The 22821-nt window shown below is 54.9% G+C and overlaps 1 protein-coding gene across 9 annotated transcripts in view; it reads right to left on the bottom strand.

Moving 5' to 3' along the window:
- Positions 1-182: 182 nt before the first annotated feature.
- The window catches only part of CPEB1 (cytoplasmic polyadenylation element binding protein 1), a 38766-nt gene continuing 16127 nt past the window's right edge, over positions 183-22821 (bottom strand). For 6 of the 9 annotated variants that reach the window (XM_032122808.1, XM_032122811.1, XM_032122814.1 and 3 more), the window contains 9 exons: positions 8492-8706; positions 6911-7160; positions 6519-6632; positions 6318-6422; positions 5397-5533; positions 4233-4431; positions 2693-2787; positions 2386-2466; positions 183-1653 (listed from right to left, as the gene is read on the bottom strand). In XM_032122808.1, the coding sequence (XP_031978699.1) occupies positions 1543-1653; positions 2386-2466; positions 2693-2787; positions 4233-4431; positions 5397-5533; positions 6318-6422; positions 6519-6632; positions 6911-7160; positions 8492-8706 (1307 nt within the window). In that variant the 3' untranslated portion in view covers positions 183-1542. Of the gene's footprint in view, positions 1654-2385; positions 2467-2692; positions 2788-4232; positions 4432-5396; positions 5534-6317; positions 6423-6518; positions 6633-6910; positions 7161-8491; positions 8707-10126; positions 10149-10242; positions 10369-22821 lie in introns of those variants that run through there. The other 3 variants (XM_032122815.1, XM_032122817.1, XM_032122809.1) reach the window with 3 other exon arrangements.

Raw genomic sequence — 22821 nt, 5'->3', positions numbered from 1 at the left:
CCTCGGGTAAGCGGGATCTAAAAAAGCATTGCCCAGCAGAGAGAGCTCCCTCCCAACCGAGTCACCTACAGCATCCACACTTCATAGCTCCATCCATGCCTTCCCCCCACACCCTCCAGGAAGTGACACCAGAGCCCTCCGAGCCGTAGAGATCCCCCACGAAGCACACAAGGCCCAAGAAAGTTTTTTTTGCTGCAACGTGTTTATTATGTGCCAAAAACTACACCACAGCTTACTCCACGCGTCTGTAGGAGAGTGCAGTCTTGCCTGCATATACTACAATGAGGTAGAGACTTCACACACAGCTTCACAAAACCCCACAAAGAGCAGCTGGGATATGCAACAATGCAACATCAGCTCAGCAGGAAAGAAAAAAAAAAATAATCATAGTAAAGAGGGAGAAATTATGACACTGGTTCTTTGGCACACAGCTTCCGATAGAGGGGAAAGTAACAAAATAATAATAATTGGCATAATTAAAGGTCTCAAATCCCAGCAGCAGCATTTCGGTCGACTGCACTGATACTCCAAACATCTTGGGAAGGAAAGGAAAATTACTTGTCCCCTCTAAGAGAAAGGGCTCCCAGGAACCTTCATCGTCCACCAAAACGCAGCCCTTTTTTAGCTTGTTACAAAAGAAAAGGTAAGTCTTGTGACTTTGTGTGATTAAAAACCTCTATCAACCCCCCATAAGTGCAACTTAAAAAAGTGCAACAAACTATTTAAAACTATATACAGCAGCTCAGAGATCCTCATCCCGTCCAGTTTCAAATCCAAAAACAAAAACAAAGCCCGGCCTGTCCCGTTGCAAACCCCTGGATTTACAACGTCCTGCCAGCAGCCCCCAGACACAAATTGCAATAATGTTAAAAGCTGCCAGGAAAGAAAAAAATCTCTCGTTTCAAACGACTTAAAAACTGTTTTTAAGAGTGTAAAAAGGAACTCGTAAAAACCCTCGAGCGTAAAATATGAAATATGATTTGGTTTAAATGAAGAGCAAAGTCTCCTTGTTGTTACAGTAAAAAACGCCAGCTGAACACCCAGGTCACACCATCCAGGTGGGGGTAAATGAATGGAAAGGCACTGTATGGCAACGGCAAAACAATGACCAATGAGACCTGCGCTCTCTCCACCAGTATTGCAAGGAATGTAAAAAAGCGCCTTTAAAAAATAAAAAAACCAGGGCGGAGGCGCCTGCAGCAACGCCTCCGCGACACGTGGCCCTTGGTTGGTTGGGTTTATTCATTTTCAATTTTTGCTTCTCGTCAGCAAACCAGGAACCAAAGTCTGGGAACTGCAGAATGGCTTGAGGGGCACTCCCCCCCTCAAAACACCCCCAAACAAACCCCAACAAAACTCACTGTGCATTAGTGCAGAAACAAAAAGACCAGCAAGTGCAAACATGAATGTAAGATTTTTTGTTTTTTCCCCGTCAGTCCTCAGGAAGAACGTTCCCAGCCGGGCCTGGCTCCGGCAGGCGCTGCTGCGCTCTCCTCGGGGCAGGTTCTCCAAGGACTCTGCCCGCAGCAGCCCCGCGGCCCCTTAGCTGGAGTCCCGGTTCTTCTGGTTGCGCATCAGCGGGCGGTGGTGGCGCAGGACCTCCATGGAGTGCTGCCAGTGCCAGCACGAGCGGCAGAAGTACTTGAAGCAGATCTGTGGGCAGAGCACAGGGCAACGCTGGGGCGGCTCCCGCAGCAAAGGGACACCGGCAGAGCTGCTGCTCCCCTCCCTGCCTGCCTGCAGCCCCCGCCAGCACAGTGCATCCATGGGCTGGAGAGAGGGAATGCCAGCGATGCTGTGCAGGGCCTCTTGGGCCCAGCTCCCGTCTTCTGAACAGGTTTCAAAGTCAGGGCCTGGGCACTGGGGCAGCAGCTGGGCTCTGCCAGTGCTCCCATCACTCCCACGGCACTCCTGCCTCCTGCTCATACCCCATCCCAACTCTGCAGGAAGTTGCCTGAGCCCAGCCAAGCTCCTTTGCCTGCAGTGAGGTGAGGTCAGCCGGAGCTCCTTGTGCCTCAGCCAGCCCCAGGCCCAGGGGAATGCACCCTGACCCCAGCTCATCATGGCTTACAGAGGAGCAACCTCCCCTCCCCTCAGGGCCACCAGTCCATCCCACACGAGGCCCCAGAGCTGGCACAGCACCAGTGAACTGCAGCACCCCTGGCTCAAGCCAGGTGGACATTGACTGCCTGGGCCTCCTGGCAAGTACCTGAGCTGCCCTTCCCAGGAGGGCCACACCTTCTCCAAAACAAGGCCACCCTCCCAGCTGGGGCTCACCTTGCCCACTGGGGAAGAGTCAGTGAATATATCCCCAAAACCCAGCAGCAGGGCCTGCTCCTCCTCGAGGAAACCCCTGAGCACAGGCTGCAGGAGAACTGGCCATACCTGGTCTCTGCAGAAGAATGGGCCAGGCTGGGCATTGCACACTTGGCACATGGAGTCCTCCAGGTACGGGTCGATCTGAACCTGCAGGAGAACCGGGCAGTGGGCATGGAGCAGCACCGGGCTGACTGCCCTCTGCCTGGGTACCCCGAATCCATCCCCAGCAGCACCCCCGGGGCTGGCAGAGCAGCAGCCACACTTCCCTCTGCTAGAGCAGGAACATGGGGCAGGCTCCACGAGCACTGGTGCTCCCAGCAGTACCACCCCTCACACAGACTCCTCCCTGGGCTGCCCCACCAGCCCCACTCACCTTCTTGGTGAACTTGGTGGTTTTGATCTCCACGAACGCAGCGGTCACAGCCTTCAGGTAACTGCGCTGGTTGTTGAAGGTGACACGGCCCGACCCTGGAATGAGCCAGACCACAACTGTTAGAGAGGAACACAGAGATGGAGAGAGAACTGCTGCCAGCACCACCCCTTCCCCAGTGCCACTCAGACAGGGAAGCAGCTTTGGCAGGAGATGGTATCCAGGGTCTGGGGGCTCTTCCTGCCTCCTTCTCCAGGCACCACATTCCCAGGAGCAGCAGGAGTGCTTCATGCTGCACCTGAAATACACCGGTGCTGAGACAGCTCAGCAGCTTTTATTCCCAGCCTCCCCCTCACCCCAGAGCCTGGTGTTTTGCAGCCTCACTGCCAGTCAGCAGCATTCCTGCACCACTCGCTCCCAGCCAAGCTCCTGGACTGACACTGGCAGATCCCCACAGCTCAGCCACAGCACAAAGTGCCACACAAACCCCCATCCATTCTCCTCCTGAAAAGCATCGAACAGGACACAAGCAGGAGGGCCTGGATCCAATCTGGGGTTACAGGAGATGCCTCCATCAGCACAACCAAGCAGGGCACAGCTTAGTTACCAAAACTGAGCTCTGACTGCTGCGACTTTAGGACAGCTCCAAGGGTGGACGTGCCACTGAGCTGCTGGGAGATGGATCTTGCCTACTTGGAGCAAGCTGGGCTCTGCATGAACCACAGGGGGCTGGGGATCTCACAGGGCCAGCACAGGGAGATTCTGGGACACCTCATCCGCAGTCACACTGAGAATTTGCTTAATCTCATACTCCCATTCCCACCCCTGTGAGACTGTCCCCCCTACAGGCACTTCAGGGGCTCTGCAGCACCACAGACATATCCTAAACCTGAGCCTTGCCCAGAAAAGCCTGACTGCTGTCCAAGGACAGCGACAAGCAGAGACAGCTCTGCGCTACCAAGCTCTGACACTGTTACTGCCTGGCAACACCAGGAGATTCAGTGTCTCTCCAAGTTCGTGACTTGCTGCAGCCTGAGCCTGGAAAGCTGCTCCTCAGGCAGAGGCTGTGGGGTTTTTCCAACAGACCAGCCACCTCAGTGCTGTCCCCTGGCCCATGAGGCCTCCAGGGAGGTACACACACCATGACACGCCATGTTTCAGCTCTGGTGACAAGAGCCCAAGAGTGAGAAGACCCACAGCTGTCTCGACTCTGGGAACAGAAAAGCAGCTACAGCAGCATCCAACAACCACTAACAGCATTGAACAAGGACAGAGAAACCTTCAGCAATGCCTACAGGGATATTCAAAATTTCAGGCTGCTCAGGAATGATCCTGGACCTTCCAATCCCAGGCACATCAGCTCTATCAGCCCTCCCCAGGGCCAGCAGATGAGAAGCACGGACTGCAGAAGAGGTTGGACAGCATCTGCCCCCCAGGCCTGGCACCTGGGCAGTGTTCCAACAGAAGGACAAGCCAAGGGCACACCGCAGCCTCCTCAGAGCGTGGTGGGGTGACCACCAATCCCGGTGGAATCATCACTTACCTATGGGATACTTGTGCTTGTCAGTGTCGATGCCAGCATAGACCACCCCTCCAAACAGGTCATACATGACGGCTGCCAGGGCCTCTGCGTTGAGCATCCCGTGCAGGGCCCCCACAAACACCGTCTTGCTGGGGTCCAGCCGCTGAGAGGGGCTGCGCACGAAGTTGCTGTCGGCCAGCACCCATGGGATCACCTGCACCTGCAACCAGGAGCACCCCCAGACCTCAGACTCTGCCCCGAGCCGCAAATGTCATTTGTTACCTACTACTGCTCAGAGTCCACACCCATCTAGAGCTCCAGGCACCTCCAGAGAGCCCACAAGGGGATAAAACCAACTCTGCTTCCAGCCAAACTGGAACCCAAGCCAGCAGTCCCTTGGGGGTGGCAGCCAGAGGACAATCCCCATCCCTCCACCTGCATTTAAGGCCCAGGCAGGTACCTCCCAGCACAGGAGCCTGATGTTGGAGGCGACCCCTGCAATAACCACCCACTCCCATCTGCGCTGCAGCTGATGGCAGGCTCTGGAGAGGAGAAGCTTCTGGCAGAACTAAATCACTGAGCACAGAAGCACTGCCAGTTGCCAGACACCGGGAGAGCTGTCTGGAGCACAGTTAGTTTGTGCCTGTCTAGATTAAGAGCTGCATCTCCCTCCTGTAACTCCCTGAACACAGGCACTTGTTCTTAATCTGAGCTCCCCCTTTCCTGTAAGCCCCAGCATCCCCAGAGCACAGGTCAGCCAGCCAAGGCCATGCTGGAGAGCAGCCTGGGATCCAGAACATTGGCCTGCTGAGTGTGCAAGCCATTTGCTCTGCAAGCAGAGGAGGCCTGACAAAGCACCTGAGGGATCCCAGTCTGTCTCTGCGAGCAAAGGTGTGATGGAAGCAATACAGAGCAGTCAATCCCTGTTTCCATGCTTTGTCCCAGCTAACTGAAGCCTGAAGGCAGGGTCTGCCACCAACCCAGGAGCTCCAGGTTGGTTTGACACAAGCTGTTATGAAGGACAAACACTGAGCTGACACATCCCTGTCACAGGCACAGAGCAGTCAAAGCCAGCCAGGAGCCGCCATGCCTTCGGCTGCTCTTCCAGCCCTGCTTTCCTTTCCTTCAGGGATCACCTCTGCATCTCCTGCTGCCATGTCAGGCTGCTCTCACAGCTCTGCTCACCTCTTTGCAGCGCATCCTGCGGCTGGACATCTTGAAGTAGTACTCACTGAGCCCGTCAGGGCTCAGCAGGTCCTGGGAGCATGCCTGGAGCAGGGCACGCACCGACTTCTCTGACTCAAACACCAGGTAGACGTATCCTTCAGAGGGGAAGGGAAAGAAGCAGCTGTTAGAGCTGTGGTGAAGGTGGAACGGAACCTCCCAGTTTGCAGACATCCTCAAAATCGTTCTTGGGTGCCACCTGAAGTATCTGTGTGGCAGCTCCTGCTGTTCCCAGCACACTCTTATGCATAAGCCAAACTGGGCAGAGCCCAAACCCAAGCACAGCACGAGGGGCAGGATGTCCAGGTCTGGGACCACAGTGTTACACAAACCACACCGGGACATGCCAGGTGGGCACCACCAGCCTGGCCGCAGTGAGGTCTGCAGGAAAATAGACCCTGCTTCATATTTAGGATGGCCTGGCTCAAATAACATCCAGGGTTTTAAAGTCCCTTCCATGGATGCCAGTATTCCACCTCACATTGCTCCAGTGACTGAATGAGGCCATCAGGCACTACAGGGCCTCCAAACCAGCCATCTCCTACCCTGTAACTAATTCCTGCTTACACAGTATGTCAGCCCAGCTGCACATGCTGGCAGTGGGACCAGCAGTGGCCGTGGAGCCACAGCCCTACACGGGGTTCCAGACACACCCAGAGAGGGTTCCCCCAGCCCACAGTTCTGTCCAACCCTGCTACAGATGGGTGGGGACGCTGGGTTTGGGGTGTCAGTGCTCTGCAGCCCAGGTGCAGACCCAAGTGAGGGCAGGACATTACCCCAGGTGCTCTGTACCATCCAGTCACCAGCATGCAGCTGTACCATCCCAGCATCCGTGCTGTAACATAGCATGGGAAAAATGTAACCCTACCGTGTCGCTATTACCTTTAGGCATATTACCTTTGGGAGGACAGCGTGGGTGTTTGCCATCCTTACCGGGCCACTCCACACTCAGGGAGCCAAAAACACGGAAAGTGTTGATCAGCCCAGCTAGAGACAGAAGGAGAGAGGTCAGTCTCCCCCACAAAAAGCTTCATCCTGCATCCTCCCAGTGTCAACACCCAAGGCCTTGGCATGAGGCCTCACCTTCTGTAATGTCCCACGGGACTCCTCCCAGGAACACCTTGCAGGAGTAGACGGGGTTCTTGTAGTTTCGGGGAGGCAGCTGCCCGCTCCAGGTGCAGGTTGCTTCGTTCACAGCTTGGAGAAGACACCAGTACTACTCAGTACAGGATCATTTCCTTCCCCCTCTCCCACAGGTCTCCCCACATTCCCCAGCTACAGGCTGAGCAGAGCAGCACAGCCACAGGCAGCTGCCCACACCCACCTGCTCTCTCAACAGGTAGAGCCAGAGCCAGGCTTGGGCCTGGAGCAAGCTCTGCTCTGCTGCAAACTCCATGCCCAGCCAGTGTCCGCACAGAGGCAACCTGCCCTCCCCCAGGTGTGGGACCATCCCCTGGACACTCCTCCTGACTCACCTGCCGCCTGCCGATGAAGCCGGGCTTCTCTTTCAATACTGAAGGGGTCTTCTGGAGAGTCCAGAAGATCCCAGGAAGGCCACGCAGATGCTCCAGGCCATCTTTTCGATGCACTGGCTGGGGAGGAAGTTACTGCAGCCAGGGCAGCTTGATCTTGATCCAGCTGGGATCCCACTCCCATCTTCAGGGGGTCTCTTGATACCCCACTGAGAGGCAAGAAGGGCAGAGGAGGGGAGATGCGAAGGCTTGACTGCAAGAGAAAGGCCACACTGAAATCCAGCTCTGAGTAAAGAGTATGTAATACCAGAAGTGAGGTACCGCTCTGGGACCCTGCCCTTGCCCCTTGGCAGGAGAGGGAGCTCTCAGGGATCTCTTGAGACCCTCTGAGGCCTGGCCCATGCTCATGATCAGCAGCGGGGGATCACTAAGCCAGAGGCACTTCACAGACCACCAAGCCAACAGCTACCCCTGGCTGTGGAGCCTCAAGGGCAGTGTCACCCCTGGGCAGCACCAGCCACCCCAGAAGGAGCCTCAGGCTGTGGGCTCTGTGCTGTGCCCACAGTGAGCAGGGCTCCATGGAAGTGCCCACGGGCTCTGCAGGCACCAGCTGGATCTCATCCTCACAGCCCAGCTCCAGGGAGCACAGGGCAGGAGGAGGGAAAGCTCGGATTAATGGACCAGCAGGGAGGTGAGACGCAGCACAGCTCGGTGCCAGCCGCCCACGCCGGGGCCGTGCTGCCAGTCCTGCCCTTCACAAACAAGGCCAGCACAGAGCCCTGTGCCGCCTGCCACCATCACTGCCCGGCTGCTGCAGCCACTCAGCACATCCTGGTTCTCCAGGGTGGATCACAGCAGAATCAACCCCATATCCAGTCAGCTCTGTCCTTCACACCCAGCCCAACACAGGCGTCAAGGCCACCACAGCAGAGCCTGGAGCAGCTCCTGGCTTTATCCTCCTGTGCCAAGGTCAGGCCATGCAGCACCACCCTGGAACTGGCCAGAGCCAGGCTGTCCTGCTGGCACCCAGAGCTGCCACTTGTGCCCACCACAGCCCCGGCAGAGCAGACTGGGGCAGCCAGACAGACACTCACTTGCTCCCTGCCTTCCAAATTTAGCTGTGCTTTAGGGAACGGGAGCAGGCTAGACCCAGTTTGCTCTAGAAGAAACCGCCCTGAGATGGAGAAGTGCAGTCAGCAAATGGGAAGGGACAGCAGCTCCTGTAAAGTCCAGGCTGGATCAGCCACCCTGCTGGGATCAGGGCACAGACACTCCCCTGCCACACACCAGCTCAAGCACTCGAGATCCCTCTGGGAGCTACTGTAACCCAGTAGGGCTGCAAGCACAGACCCAGAAGGCCAAAATATTAGCTTAGAAGAAAAATATATGAGGATACTGCTTGCTCGTGCTGAAGGACTGCACAAGCAGCCTTTCTCCCAAACCCCGGGGGCTGTGCCAGTGTGGGTACAACAGCTCCCCCAGCACTCCCTCCCATTCCTGAACAGGCAGGGCTCTGGCTGGCAGCTCCACTCAGCTATTCCATGCTCCCCCAAAAACACGGCGAGACCCCAGAGGCAAACTTACAATCAAGTCTGAGAGGTGGTCAGAACCAGAGCTGAACCCACTGGTGTCCGAGTCCGAGGGGCTGCTGGAGCGGGAGTCCAGGAGGGAGCGGGAGTTCCTCAGCGATGGTGTGGAAAACTTTTCTGGCAGGTCTGAACCAATGGGGTCTAAAGGCAGAAAACCCAGCGGGGGCTTCCCCAGGACGTTCCCAAGAGGGTTACTCAGCATGCTGAGAACTGCAACAGAGAGAGTCTGTCAGTGCTGCAGCATAACACTGCTCCTTCCTCCTGTGGCCCAGGAGGCCACCAGGCTCCTGTCAGCCCATAAATGGCACGACTGGCAGGTGGCACCTCTGGTGTTTGCTATCAGTTGGGCCATGGTGCTGCAAAGAACCCACAGCAGCCTGGTGTGGCTGACAAACATGAAGGGTTATGAGACAGACTGCCCAGGAGAACCCACTTCATCTGGGAGAAGTTCAGAGACCCTGCATCCCAGATTATGGGCCTCAGAGGTGCTCTGGGACAGGGCCCTCTGCCCAGTCCATGCCACTCCCTGTCACTTGTGCTGGAGCAAGCTGGGGCTCAGCAAGCTCCTCAGGGATGGAGGCACACAAGCGTGGCAGGCACACCTGGTCCACCAGCAGGAATTTTCAGGCTCAGGGACACTGCTCCCATCAGCCCTGCCAGGAGCTGGCTGTGGGCAGACAGGAAGGTGCCAGCCTGGGCTGCTGACAGAGAGGCTTCGCTGTCCCCAGTGCGTGCTCACAGCAAGCCTGTCTGGTCAGGCCTCTGCCCCAGAGCCTGCAGACAAGGATGTGCCAGACTGCTTCCCTCACACTGCAGGTTTTCCTCCCACTGAGGAGAATCCAGGAAAATTCCTCCCTACAGAGCTACTTCTGAGCACAGGACCAGGCTACCCAAAGGTCAAAAAGTCACATCCTGGTCACTGATGTGGGGGCAGCTGCCACCCAGAAGGAGAAGGAACGCAGGGCAGGGATCCCACAGGGGCACAACACAAGCCAGTCTATTCAAAAGGAGCAAGTCTCAGCAAGCTGAATGTGTACCCAAACCCAGTGAAAAGAGCAAAGCATTCAGAAATGGTTTTAATTATTCAGAGACTGCAAAACAAGGCAGCTTGCCCTGAAGCTTTCAGATTTCAGCAAACCAAATTTGGGATCCACTTGAGATCCTCCAAGCCCCACCTGATACAGCAAGCTGAACCACAAGATTTCAACCCAGATTTTCAGCAGCTCCTGTGCCAATGAGGAGTAATAATCCAAACCACCAACCAAACCAGGAGAGTGACAACACCATCGTGCTCAAGAGCACCGCGGTCAGACACCAGGACGGTGCTGTCAGCACCAGGATGAGCTGCTGAGCACGACTGAGGCGAGATGCTGGGATGTACCCATCCCAAGCTGCATCATCCAATGGCACAGCTGCCATGAAGCTGGCATCTCCAGCCTCACACTTGGGGAAAAACCTCACCACGCCAACAGAGACTTCACACAGGTACAGGTGGGTCCTTTACTTGAAGCATCTCCCTCAACTCAAGGCAGAGCCCTCAGCAAGAGTCACAACATCCTCCCAACACTTGCAGAGCCTTATCCCTCTGAGATTCCCCTATTTTGGCTACATCACAGGACTAGGAACTCACCTCTGACCGCACTGAGAAAGGGACCTCCTGCCCTTGGCTCTCCCCAACAGCAGCACCTGTGCTCACACCCAGCCCTGCAGCCACAGGAAAATACTGGCCAGCCCAGCAGTCCTTACCTGGGCAGAGCCCGGGCAGCAGCAGCCCCAGGACAGAGGGAATGTGGCACAGCTGGGGAGGAGATGTTCCTTCCTAGTCACAGCTCCGAGCAGGGCACAGCATCTCCCAGCCCCGGCAAGCTGCACTCTCTGCTCTGCCGACTTCTCTGAAGCCACGTGATGTGTTTAAAAATACAGCCGGCGTATTGTTCCGGGGAGACAGCTGAATCTGTCCGACAGCCTCCAAAATCTGATTAGTCACTAAACAGCACAAGAGGCAAAGCAAAGCAGCTGATCCCACAGCCCAAGCCTTGCTGCCAACAAATGCTCCTGCGCTGACACCCTCCTCCTCCTCCCCAGCCAGTGAGGACCGTGGGTTCGGAACGCCGGCAGCCCTGTGCTGACCCCAGCTGCACGGCATTCCAGAGACCTGCAGCAGCTACTGCCAGGCAGACTGCTACCAGACAATGCTGTCCTGCCCCTCATCTCCTGGTTAGCAGAGATGCGGGACCAGAACTCCATTTGGGATGCAGCAGCAAGCATTTGGGGCTCATCAGGAGCTCCCAGTGGCATTACAGGGCCCACAGGTGCTCTGCCCCATTTATGTCACCCTCATCTCTGCCACCATGTACACATTTCTCCCAGGATTTCTCAGCTCTCACAGCAGCTACAAAACCAGTAAGGCCAGTACGAGCACATTCAAGCGTCAGGATTACCGGCCTTCAAACAGATCCACTGTCTGGGCATTTACCACCACACAGAGTCCTGCCAGCTCCAACTGCCCCAGTCCTAACCTCATGCCCTGGAAGCACTGACATCCTGCTGTTCACACAGATGGATTCCATCCACTCCAGCAGCTTTGACAGCTCTGCACAGGCAGCAGGACACACTCTGCAGGACACACTGAGCTTATGGGAGACCCCACATCATGCCAGTGGGCCTGACTCAGCATCACCCGGTACCCACAGCTGCTCGCAGGGACATTGGGAGGAAAAGCCACGAAACAAACTCCACATTTCCTCTTTTTTCCTTGCTCAGCGACCAGGCTGTGTGCCCTGATGCCAGGTAGCCTAGGAAACACCAGCATGAGACACCCAGATCTCATTTCTCAGCACCACCCCAAAGGCATCCTGCTCTAACTCCCTGCTCCAACCCACCAAACCCCTCCTGGGGAAAGGGGCACAAGGGCCCAACACAGGCTGCCCACCTAAAAAAAGCCCTTCAAGGCCTTGGGGCCACAGTTCTTCCTGAGAAGCTGGCCTTGTCTCCCCTCCCAAGCAGACAGCTCACATAAGGGAAAAATCATTCCCAACGCACATGCAAGATGCATCAGCAATTCCTGAAGTCAAGAGCATCCACGAAATTCCCAAAGTGAAAAAGCAAGTATCATGGAACTACTCAGGGTAAGGAAAGAGCACAAGTGCAAAGAAGTATGTTTCACACCTAGAGGGGAAATTTTAACTGAGGGGTCAACACGACTCCTGTTCACCACTCGCACACCAAGAGCTTCTGGAACTTTTCCTGCCTCCGCTCAGTGCAGCACGGGAAGCACATGGCAATGCTCCTCTGCAGGGGACAGCAGAACAGGAGCTTTTAAAAGAAACTCAGCACTGACTTTTGACTCACTGCTGCAGCTCCAACGCCTGACGCGGAGCCAGCGCGCTCCGCTCCATCTCCGGGCACGGCAGCCCAGCACTGGCAGGTTTGAGCTCTGTGGAACAGCCGTGACACCGCATGGCACTGCCAGGTCCTGGCCAAGCAGGCCACTCCCTGGAACAGGAGCATTTTTTTCAAACAACTCCTCCTCGTTAGCTGAGCTTTCCCTAGTAACGGCTGTTTGGATACACCTTTATTCCTGCATCATCCCAGGGCCCCTAAAGGTGCCCAAGGGAGCACGCACAGGACTCATCATACCCGAGCCAGACACTTGACAGAAACAAGCAGCTACACTGAGCCTACAGAGGTGGTTTCAACTCTTGAGGTCAACTCTACCTACGGACCCCAAATTATCCTTTAAATCCTGTTACTAACCACTGAACTGCCACATTTATTGTGAGTTTACCCTGTCTCAAGCAGATCCCTCCACCAGCACAAGCTGCAATTCATAGCACACTTTGGGAAAGTGCCCCAACAGCAAGATGTCCAAACCAAGCACTGAGAACAGCTTTTACTATTCCATCCACTGGTCAAGACACTCAATTTAAGACTTCCAGCAGCTGCCCAGGACCTTGGAGCACACAGTTCTTCCCTGCACACTGTAACTTACAGCCATTTGATGTGTAGACCTTCCTGGTAGCTTTGCCCACACCCATTCTGTAAGAGATGAATGTAAATATGAACCCCAAGGATTGCTGGTGCTGGCAGCTCAGGGAAAGACAGGCTCTGGGAAAATAACCACTATGCTGATGACAAATGACATTTTATCGCCTTGGATAACACCTTAAGAGCAACAGCATCATTTTGGTTGGAAAAGATCTCCAGTATAGAGTTCATCCTTTGACCAATCACCACCTTGCACGCTAGACCAGAGCACCAAATGCCACATCCAGATATTTCACATGGCACATCCACTGAGTCTACTCCTGATGGACAGAGCTGACCAGAACCTCAGCCACCTCCACACTGCCCTTTGAAAAAAATGCTTCAGCTCAGCTCTGTGGGAGACCACCCAGCCAACAGCATGAGATCGGTGCTGATGCTCTTCACTCCCTGGTGCATCAGTTTAGTTAAATTATCCAGAAACTGAGTCCCACACAAAAATCGCTCTCACCCAGCAGCTGCCCAGGTCCTTCCGCTCAAGTTCCTTCTCCACATTCAGAACATCAGTGGGAGCTCCCCCATGGCTGAGAACAGCATTTGCCACAGGGCTGCACCCCTCGGAGCCTGGGGACACATGGAGAGGGGGCCAAGAACCCCTGTTGCAGGAGCAGCATGCCAGGCTGGTCCTTGAGCTGCCAGCCATGTCTGGCATCCACGGGTCCGTGCCCAGGCAGCTCGACACCGCGCGGGCTGCAGCCCCAGGGCCAGGGGAGCACACACACCTTTGGAAGTTACCCTCTGGAGATGTACTCCAGCCTTTAGAAACTCACTGCAGGGCTGGAAAAAGCCTACTTTGAGGAGTTCAGGACTTGTCTGAGCAAGGCCATCAGAGGGTCACCTCTGCAGGCTGGCACCCCAGCAAGGTTGGGCAGAGGGATACTGCCGTCTCCAGAAGTTTATCTGCTTGGAGATTACTCGGCACAAGAAGGATGGCAAGCTGTTAAGGCCTCCCCTGCATCCACCAACTACTACATAGGCTGAAGTCCACCCTTCTGCTTGGATCTCCCCGCAGAGATCAACAGGAATGCTCTCACCAGGAGAAATAAGGTGGGAGAGCCAGGTTTCAGTGACACCTGCCATGCCCAGGGGCTGCAGCACCATCTACACATTTGGGGCAGGGCTGCAGAGGAGAGAAGCAGTGTGACTGAGGCCCTGGAGACTGAGTACAGTGCACTTTCTTTTGTCATGCATCAAATAAGCTTGTAAAGTTAAAAAAAAAAAGCTAATGTCCTAAACAATAGCCTGCTGCAATTCCAGAAAAACAGCTCGCCTGCAGTTTTTACCACCCAGCCAAGCTCTGCTCTGGTGGGGTGGGAGCAAGCTGAATGTTTTAGTCAGCCAAAAAGCAGCACCTCCTACAGACACTGAGAAACTCCGTGGCAAGAGAAACATCTGCACGCCTGAGAAGCAAATGGGCACCTCAACCACCTCCTACAGCTGTAGCTCAGCAGCGACACAGGGCTGCCAGGGTGAGCTTACCCTCCTCACACACAAGCACCACACAGCTCAAAGCTCATGGCAGGGAAGGAGTGACCAACATTCCAGCCCAATTCTGAATTTTAGCACTTCCCGCCTGCAGCCGTGGAACCTGGAGCTGCCTGCAAGGAGCCCACACAGGCACAGCACAGGAACACTGCCTGAACCATGGCCAGCAGCAGCTGCACTGGCAGATGTGGGGCTGGGGCACAGGGCAGGGACAGGCTTTGCTTGGCACAGGGAAGGCAGACACTGGATTCTCCCTATTTACCAAACTCTTACAGGGGCACCAAAAAAAACCAAGGAAAAGCTGCAACAAGAGCAGTGGCACAGGAATTTCTTCCTCTTAGGTGGAGCAGCCATGGGACAAGGCCCAGAGCTGAAGAAGAACTGTGCCCTTAGACCCATGGAGCTCACCTGAGCAGCACATTGGGTACCTCCAGAGGATCTAGCTAGCTCAAATCTCCCCAATTCCATTATATTCCCATTAGTCCACTGAAAAAAACTGTTACTGCTGTTATGAGAGGAGCCACACAAAGTCCAAGGCACGCAATCCTCTCCAGGCTGTATCACCACAGAAGCCCCAATCATCTTGAGCCAACTACCAGCTCTGGAGAAAAGCAGCTCCCAGAACTGTAGATGTAATCAAACCAGCAGCAAACACCATCTAAATAGGACCTACAGCACAGCCCACTTTTTTCTGAACTACAAAAGAGGCACCTCTGCCCTCCCAGATTCTTCATTTGGGGCGAAGAAGAACTGAGGATATTCGGGCAGCTATTTCTGGTTTGCTAAGAAGGGGGCAGGGGAATAAAAAAAGGCAGCATGATCCCACAGCTGAACCACAGAATTAGAGTCAGGACACCTGAGGTCTATTCTTGGTTCTGGCACCAACATGGTAAGTCACTTGCCCTGAAAAATGGAAACAGCAGCATAACTGGGAACACGCAGAAGATTATTGCATTAACATCTGAGAGCACTGGTCCTCCGCCGGCACTGAGAGCAGGACCCGGCTGACAACGAGGCTCACAGCTTCCCGAGGCAGGGAATTTACTCCTGTGCGTTTCTAGGAAGGGAAAACAGCTGCCCAAGGTAAGTATAAAAATCAGAAAAGACAGCTAAAATGCAATTCAGGATTACAAGTGCCCAGGTAATTGCATTCGCTAAGCAGGCTGCCACAACCACAGTTGTCTTTAAAAAGATCAGAACACTGAAGTACAGCAGGTTTTAACATGTATCAGTCCCAGGGAGATTTAAAAGCCAACATATTCGGGTCAAATTCTGCACAACAAGCTTCAGCTCTGCAAGCCTCAAGAACAAACACTTCTATATTTAAGTACCAAACTCCTCTCAATTATCTGCTGCAACATCTAGGGTGCAAACTCTGCTGTGTGTGTTACCTGACGTGATAACAAGGGTGAGTGACTCATCCTCAGCTGCATCACAGTTTGGGGGTGCCAAGGCCAGGATACCACCTTTAGAAGGGGGGCTCTCTGGAGGGGGGGCAAGCTGTCAGCCAGACCCCTCTGCAGGCTGCAGTGAAGGAAGAACAACGGGAAAAAAAAGAGGCTTCAATCCCAAACTCAATTTTCTTTGGGAAATGGCACACAAGCCTCACTGTGGCCTTCAACCATCAGAGAGCCACTGCTAGACCAGCACTCCCAAACCCCACCAGTGATGCCTGCAACACTCCCAGCTACCTTCCAGAGGTCTGCACCCCTTAGCATCACAGCCTGGGAGTTTGCCTCACCTTCCCTCCACACTCTCAGGGAGAAAACCAGGCAGAGGGGCAAGGAGGGAGCCAGCACATCCCCATGGCCATCTCAAATGCGTGGCAGCAGCTGCCGTGCCCGAGAGCAGCCTCTGCACTGGCAGCAGCACAGACAGCACCTGTGATTCAGCTGGTTTGCCATCGCCTGAGGGACCAGGCACAGAGGGAGTGAGCTTGGAGATGTGGATCGAAGGTGCAACCCTGGCTGGAGATGCCCTGCCCAGTGCCCCAGCCCTACAGCAGCACCACTCAGCCTCTGCAGTGACAGCTCAAGGACCACAGCACCCCTCGGAAGGGGATCATTTCCGAGCCAGCTCAGGGGAGGTGCCCACTTAAAGGGGTGTTTTTGTGGGAACACCAAGGCAGAATTAGTTTCTGGAACCCCCTCGGGCTACATTATTTCCACCACCGTCCAGCAGCTTTCCTGCTCTGAGTGATGGTAGGACTGGATACCCTCAAGAGGTCCCTTCCAACTGGAGTCACCCTAAAAACCCCAGCCTGCCAAGAGTACTGCAGAGGGCTCACAAGCCCTCTTGCAGCAGCTCCACACACAGTCCCCAATGAAAGTCAGCTGGAGGGACTTCAGCTGTGCTAACAGGCCAGATGCTCTCCACTAGCTCCTTGGCCTGGCCCTGGTGACAGTGGAGTGACAGGTCACCCCACATGTCACATAGCATGGCCTGGTTATCACTGTGCCCAGGTACCACACAGCACCAGGGACAAACTCAGGCCCAAGGCAGCAGGAGATGCTGAATTCTGGGCCTGTCCCACCAGAGCTGGGGAAGGGGAGCAGTGGGCACCCCCTCTGCTACAGGCACACTGGGACAGCAGGTCCAAAAGCTGTTCCCTACCCAGCTCCCTGTGCAAGCACTCAGGCCTGCATGTGCCGGGGAGTTTGCAGTGAAGGCACTGAGTCAAAGACACATTCAAGGCCTCTCCTAGAGAGGTCCCATGCTCCTGATGGAGCTGCAGCAGAACTTTTTGGGTCAGCTCTGCCCAGCAAGGAATCATCACATCCACTGCTTAGACACACAGCAGTGCAAGGGCTGGAGGAAAACCTTCTCATCTCTCATCTGACCGGTGCAATTTTGGGGATGAATCTTACCCCAGGCCAGGGCTTGCACACACTAAACCACCCTCCCTGCTGCTACCTCCAATATCAATCACAGGAAAGACTAAGCCACGAATTTCCTGGGGCAATTCAGACCCACCAAACAGCAGCTCCAATGCTCTCCCCTTGGCAGGGAACGTGCCTGTTGAGGCTCACTTCCTGAGTGAGCCAAGAGGAATGCTCTCCAAACCACCCCTGGACACTGCCACAGGGCTGCTCCAGAGGCCACAATCAAACACCCTCCCTGACAGAAGCCAAGGGGAGGGTTTTGGGTGGTACATGCCTGCTCCCACAAGCTGCCTCCAGCACAGCACTGGAGCTGCCCTGACCCACTTCAGTTCTGGCTGGATACAAGCAGAGATGCTGGTTGGGTTCCTGTTCCAGTTACTCCTCTATTTGCATCTTCTGTTTTACAGCATCAGCGCAGATAAAAATAAATCTGTTTTAGGAGAAGCTGCTCAAATGGAAGCTTTAGGAGTTGTATTAAGAGCAACTTCCATTAGAAAACAATTGCAAGCTCAGGTTTGATACTTTTTTTACTTATTTGATACATATTTTATTCTGTAAAGGATCAAACACCACTGCCACATGAGCAGTGTGCAGCTGTTAAGTGCTTCCCTGCTTCCCACTCCCCAGCACGGCTGGCTGGAGCCAAGCACTGAGGAATCAGCCCACAGAGCATGAGCAGCTCTTATGGAAACACGTTGAAGGAACAAGTGCCCATTAAGTACCCACATCAAGTAAGTCCTTAGAAAAGCCCTACAAACACTAGGATAGCATGGGACAAGCTTTTAGTAAGGCTGTCTCAGGTACTCCTGGAATACTAGCACCAAGCAAGAGACCAGGAGAGTCAAACCAGCTCCCAGCTTTGTGCCCTTACACCATTATCACTCAAAACCTTCACACAGGAAGCACCACCACATCTGTGCTTCCATTACTACGGTCTGAACATCAGCAAGCTGCTCCCAAGGAACCAGGCTGCTGGGAAAGCCTGTCCTCCTTTAGGGAACAAAGGACACCAAGAACATGTAATTCAGGACCACCACCAAAACTCTGGATATACTTATTTTCCTGAACCAAGCACAGGTCCAAGGTCAGCAGGAGTGGCCCTTCCCTCCTCATCCCAGCAGCCACACCACCAGCAGCACAAAGGAACCTTTTACTGAGTTTTCTAGGCATACTTGAGCTTAGATGGGAGCAAGCCTCACTCAGGTGAAGTGCTCTCCCCCCCACACCCAAAACATCCCTCCCTCTCACTACAGAGCAGGAAAAACCATCCTTGGATACTCTGATGCCAACCTAGTGTTGTCCAGACATTGAGCTCTCCATCAGGATGAGCCCCTGAAATCTTCCTCTAACATAAGGAGAGGGATTTACACACAGCCAAGCAGGAATACACAGGAGCTAAGGGCACACCTAGGTCTTCTGAAGCCACTCGTCCAAAAGACAGCAGGAAAAGCAGGAGGGAGAGACCTGGACATGCACAAGAGAGAACACTATGGAACTTGGCATGGGTTAGCCAAGCAGCAAATTAAACAGATGGAAAACTGGGAACCCAAATCCTCTGCCCCAAGCTCTGCATCCAAGCACTCAGACCAGCAGCTCAAGGAAAGCCAGTGACCGCCATGCTGTATTTATTAACAGCCACCCCAGGCTGAGCAGCAACTCTCCCCTGGGGGGCTCAAGGTGCCTTCCACCACACACAGCATTTGAGGACACTCCGTAAACAGCCTGACCTCAGGGAGTAACTTATGAATCCCTCCTGCTGTTATCAATAAGAAAGGCAAGGAGTCCATGACAACAACTGTTCTTCCTGTGCAACAGGTCTTTTCTTTCATCCTTCAGACAGGGTTTTGCCTTGAAGACTTCAGAGAGATTCGTGCTCCGAGGCCTCCGCTATCTGCCAGGCAACGCACAACAGACTGCCCGCAGCTCCAGCCTGGCAGATTTTAAGCAACTACAGATAAGTAAGCTTATCGCAAAAATGAGTTGCTGTGCTCTGGGAAGCAGAAGAGCCAAGGGCTGGGAAGATTCAGCAGTGTTTTCCTACCACAGGCCATTTCCCCGGAACCAGAGTGACAGGAGCTGCAACCTTGCGGGCTGGAGAATGAGACAGCAGCAGCAGCCACCCCGCAGAGGGCACAGATGAGGCTGGAGCTGCAGTCTCAAGAGCAAATCCAAGGAAAAGCTCAAATCTGTTGCTGAACCAGCAGCTTTAGGGTCACACAGCAAAGCAGAGAGGCAGATGCAGCAAGGTGCTCCACCAGACACCATCAGGAAGAGCTCACCTGCTGGGCTCACCTAGAGAGGCCAACATCCTCTCCAGAAGACCTGATCCTGCTAAAAACACACTCAGGTTAGCCTTGCAGACTTCATAACAGACCGCTTTTAGGATGATATCCCAGCGGGCAAGTCTGCTGTCCCACATAGGGACATCTTCCAATGTAGGGCAGGACAGACCAGCCAGACCAAGCAGCTGGCACACAGGCTGAGAGCCAGGCAGGGAGACCCAAAATCTGCACACGGATCTGCTGTGCACTGCTGTTCTCCAGGCAAAAATTGGATCGAGACCCCATTTGCTTGCGCCCCATGAGAAACAGAGCAGTGAAGGTAAAGGATACCATCAAGGACAGTCCCACCTCACTGGCTCTTAACCCCTCCTTGCCTCTGAACTCTGAGATCTCTACACATATGTAGAGATTGAAGACAGGGAAACACTGCCTCAAGGTATACAGCCAGGAATGGCAGGACTGGAAGTGTTCAAGGCCAGTTTCCTGCAGAAGTCCCTCCCCAGGCCACAGAGCAGGTTGCTGGGACTTGCTGAAGTATTTCCAGCCTGACAGATCTAGTGGCAGCAGAGGGTTTCAGACGCTTTGCCTGCTCTGAGACAGCAGTTCAATCCTACAGCCAGGAAGTGCCAGCAGCTCGAGCCTGCAGCAGCCACTGCCTCCAGAGAGCTTCTCCAGGCACCAGCAGCGCCTCTGCCACACTGCCTAGGGCTCAGCACATGCCCTCAGTGCATTGTAGGCCGGGTGCAGAAGGAAAACTCCTCACAAATAACCCTGTCTGGGTGCAAGGGTCTCAGTGGCCCTTCAGGAACGGGGGATGTAGGCAGGATTGGGGCATACAAACCAGCCCCACTGCTCTCCGACCTATAACCAGCGGGCATCTGCTCCTACTGCACCAAGCTGCGTGGTGGCAACGCCCTGGGAGCACAAGGTGACACCAGAAGGCTTTGCAGCCAAAGGTCCTTCCCAGGCTGAGGAAGCTCCGTGCTGGCAGGGACTACGCAGAGGAGAGGAGGTCCCAGCTCATCAGTACTCAAGCACAGCACTGCAGGGGACCACATCAGCAATATTTTTAGCCTGATTGTTAGCTTTTTTTGTTGCATTTCCACCCTTCCAGCCACCTCCCTGTGGGTCCGCACAGCTGAGTCACTGCTGGAACCTTCCAAACGCTTGGGTGCCAGCGGCACAACAGCTTCGCTTGGCAGTGCCAGCCCTCCCCCATGCCCAGCCACAGCCCAGCGCTGCTGCAGCCTCACCTGCCCACAGGACACCCCAATGGAGACCCCAGCCCTGTGGGCTGGGCCAGCTGCAGCCTCCTCAGCCTCAGCAGCATCCTCTCCATATCCTCCCTCTTTCCATCACAGCACAGACAGGCCACTTGGAAGGACCAGAATCTGTCAGCTCCTCAGACCCACACAGCTTTCAGACACAGGACAATTCTCTGCCACCCAGAGTGTTCCACAACCTTGCAGAGGATGCTCCTGAACTACAGGCTCTCTGTTCCCAAGGAGTTCCACTGCCACTCCGGGGCCCTGAGGAAGGGCTAAGGCACCACAGACATGGGAGGTGTGGGTGGCTGAAGCAACACAAAGCTGTGCATAGGATCAGCCTTTCACCTCCCCAGCCAGCACACACCATCCTCACAGCTCTCAGAGCAGGAGAGTAACAGCAGCCCAGACCATGGAGCACCCCTGGCCCAGCTGCTGCTCACCTGGGAAGGGAGTGTGGGAGCAAGAGGGAGAATATTGTCTCAGGATCACAACAGCCACAGGGCACTGGACCCTCCACATAGCCACTGAAAGCCAGAGACTGCTCTGTACAAGCAGTACAGCTGCGCTTGGGCAGGTCCCACATCCCAGCCATCCTCTCTCTGTATACTAATGGGAATACCAGGAGTGAGAAGTGAGGAAACAGGCCTCTCCAGACAGCACTGGGTGCCATCTTCCACCAGCTGTTACCACACTTATCACAACCACCTAGTGGGCACAGATCATCAGAGCCCAGGGCTGTGCCTGAGGCAAGATCCTTTTCACAGCTCTTCCCAGGCCTCTGTGGCAGGCAGGAGCTCCAGCACGATGCACTGCAGTCAGTGGGGGCACCTGACACCAGATACACCCTCTGTGAGCAGGGAGGTCACCAGAGCACCTTCAAATCTTCTCCAACTCAACCTCCCTCCTGAAACCAGCAGCCTTTCCACCCCCTTGGCAGTAAATTCCTACCACCAGCCCGGCCGTGCCCGCCCCAGGCTCATGCCAGCACTGCTCGCCTGCCTGCCGGAGCGCTGCAGAGACATCCGTGCCTCTGCCAAGGCAGGCTGGCAGGAAGCCGACCAAGAGAGCTCTGGAGATGGCTACGGAGGAGCAGGTGGAGCTGGGACATCCACACCGAGCGGCCGCCTCCATGTGCGACAGCCTCGTTCCGCAGCGCGCTGTGCGCCGAGCCCAGCGCCAGGGCTGCGAGCAGCAGGGTCACGCCAGGGGATGTCACCTGCTCCAAGTGTGCTCTTCATCCATTAAGGATCCTGTGACACGGGGACCAGCAGGGCCCCAGTCTGCCAACAGCCAGAAGGGGCTCAGAGCAGAGCTCTGAGGCACCTGGCCAGCCCACTGCACACTAGCAACTTGTTTCTCCTTCCTCCTTCAAAGTCTCAGCTGGCAATGAAAGTACAGGCAGGAGTGTGTGGTATTCCCTGGTTCATTAGGGGAAGCCCACAGGACCGTGTGGAGGTTTGCTCACTGGAGCAGAGCGAGGCTTAATAAAGCTACCGCAGCCGGGCTGCAGGCAGACCCCAAGTGCCCATGCCAGGGCCCACACGCCAAGTCTCATGGAAATTAGGTGCAGAAACTCAAGTGAGCTGTGCGGATCGAGCTGTTCAAACTCTGCTACCCCACTAGTGCTTTTTTTTTCTGCTGTTTTACAACTCACACAGCAACTCAGGGCTGTGTCCCAGCAGCTCTTCCTATGCTCAGGACAGCATCCCCTTGCCCCTCCAAACATCTACATGGGCAAACCCTGCTGCCCAGCCCCCCCTAGAAGCTATCTATATTCCTGTCAGCACCAACTCCATGCCTGGGGCCTCTGTGTCACCCAAGTCTGCGCAGCGATGCACTCTCCTTTTAACAAAGCAGCAGCATGCTGCTATAAAGGGATGAGTTTCTGTAGCAACCAGGCTGTACTTGTACAAACTCTGCCAAAGCACTAGATCTTTCCACGGACTGATACTTGAACGAACACACCACCATTTGTGGTTTTTACACACCTCAAAGGCTAGCAAGTGAACTCTCCCCTGTTTTACCCCTCTGCTCCAACACCAGGCTGAGAGGATGCTTTAAGTTTGTACATACAGCATCCCTCTCTCCTGTGATTTTACAGGGAAGGCTGGGTGTCTCAAACAGTTAACTGGACCCCACATCACTCCAGGGGAGGCACCCAGCACCCCAGGAATTCCCCAGCCAATCTCAGCTGCAAAAGCAGACTGGAGAGGATCGAGGGGGAAGGGCACACCAGCCAGCAGTGCATGGCTGCAAGCCCACACCCTGCCCATCACGTAGGTTTGTGCTGGACCAGAAGAGTTAAAACAAGAAGCCATTCCACTGCATCTCCTGCAGCCCACTGCCAGGCACAGCCCGCTATTT

Source organism: Corvus moneduloides, chromosome 13 (genome assembly GCF_009650955.1).
Source record: "Corvus moneduloides isolate bCorMon1 chromosome 13, bCorMon1.pri, whole genome shotgun sequence".
Classification (NCBI taxonomy): Eukaryota; Metazoa; Chordata; class Aves; order Passeriformes; family Corvidae; genus Corvus; species Corvus moneduloides.
This window is presented reverse-complemented; position numbering and strand designations above follow the sequence as displayed.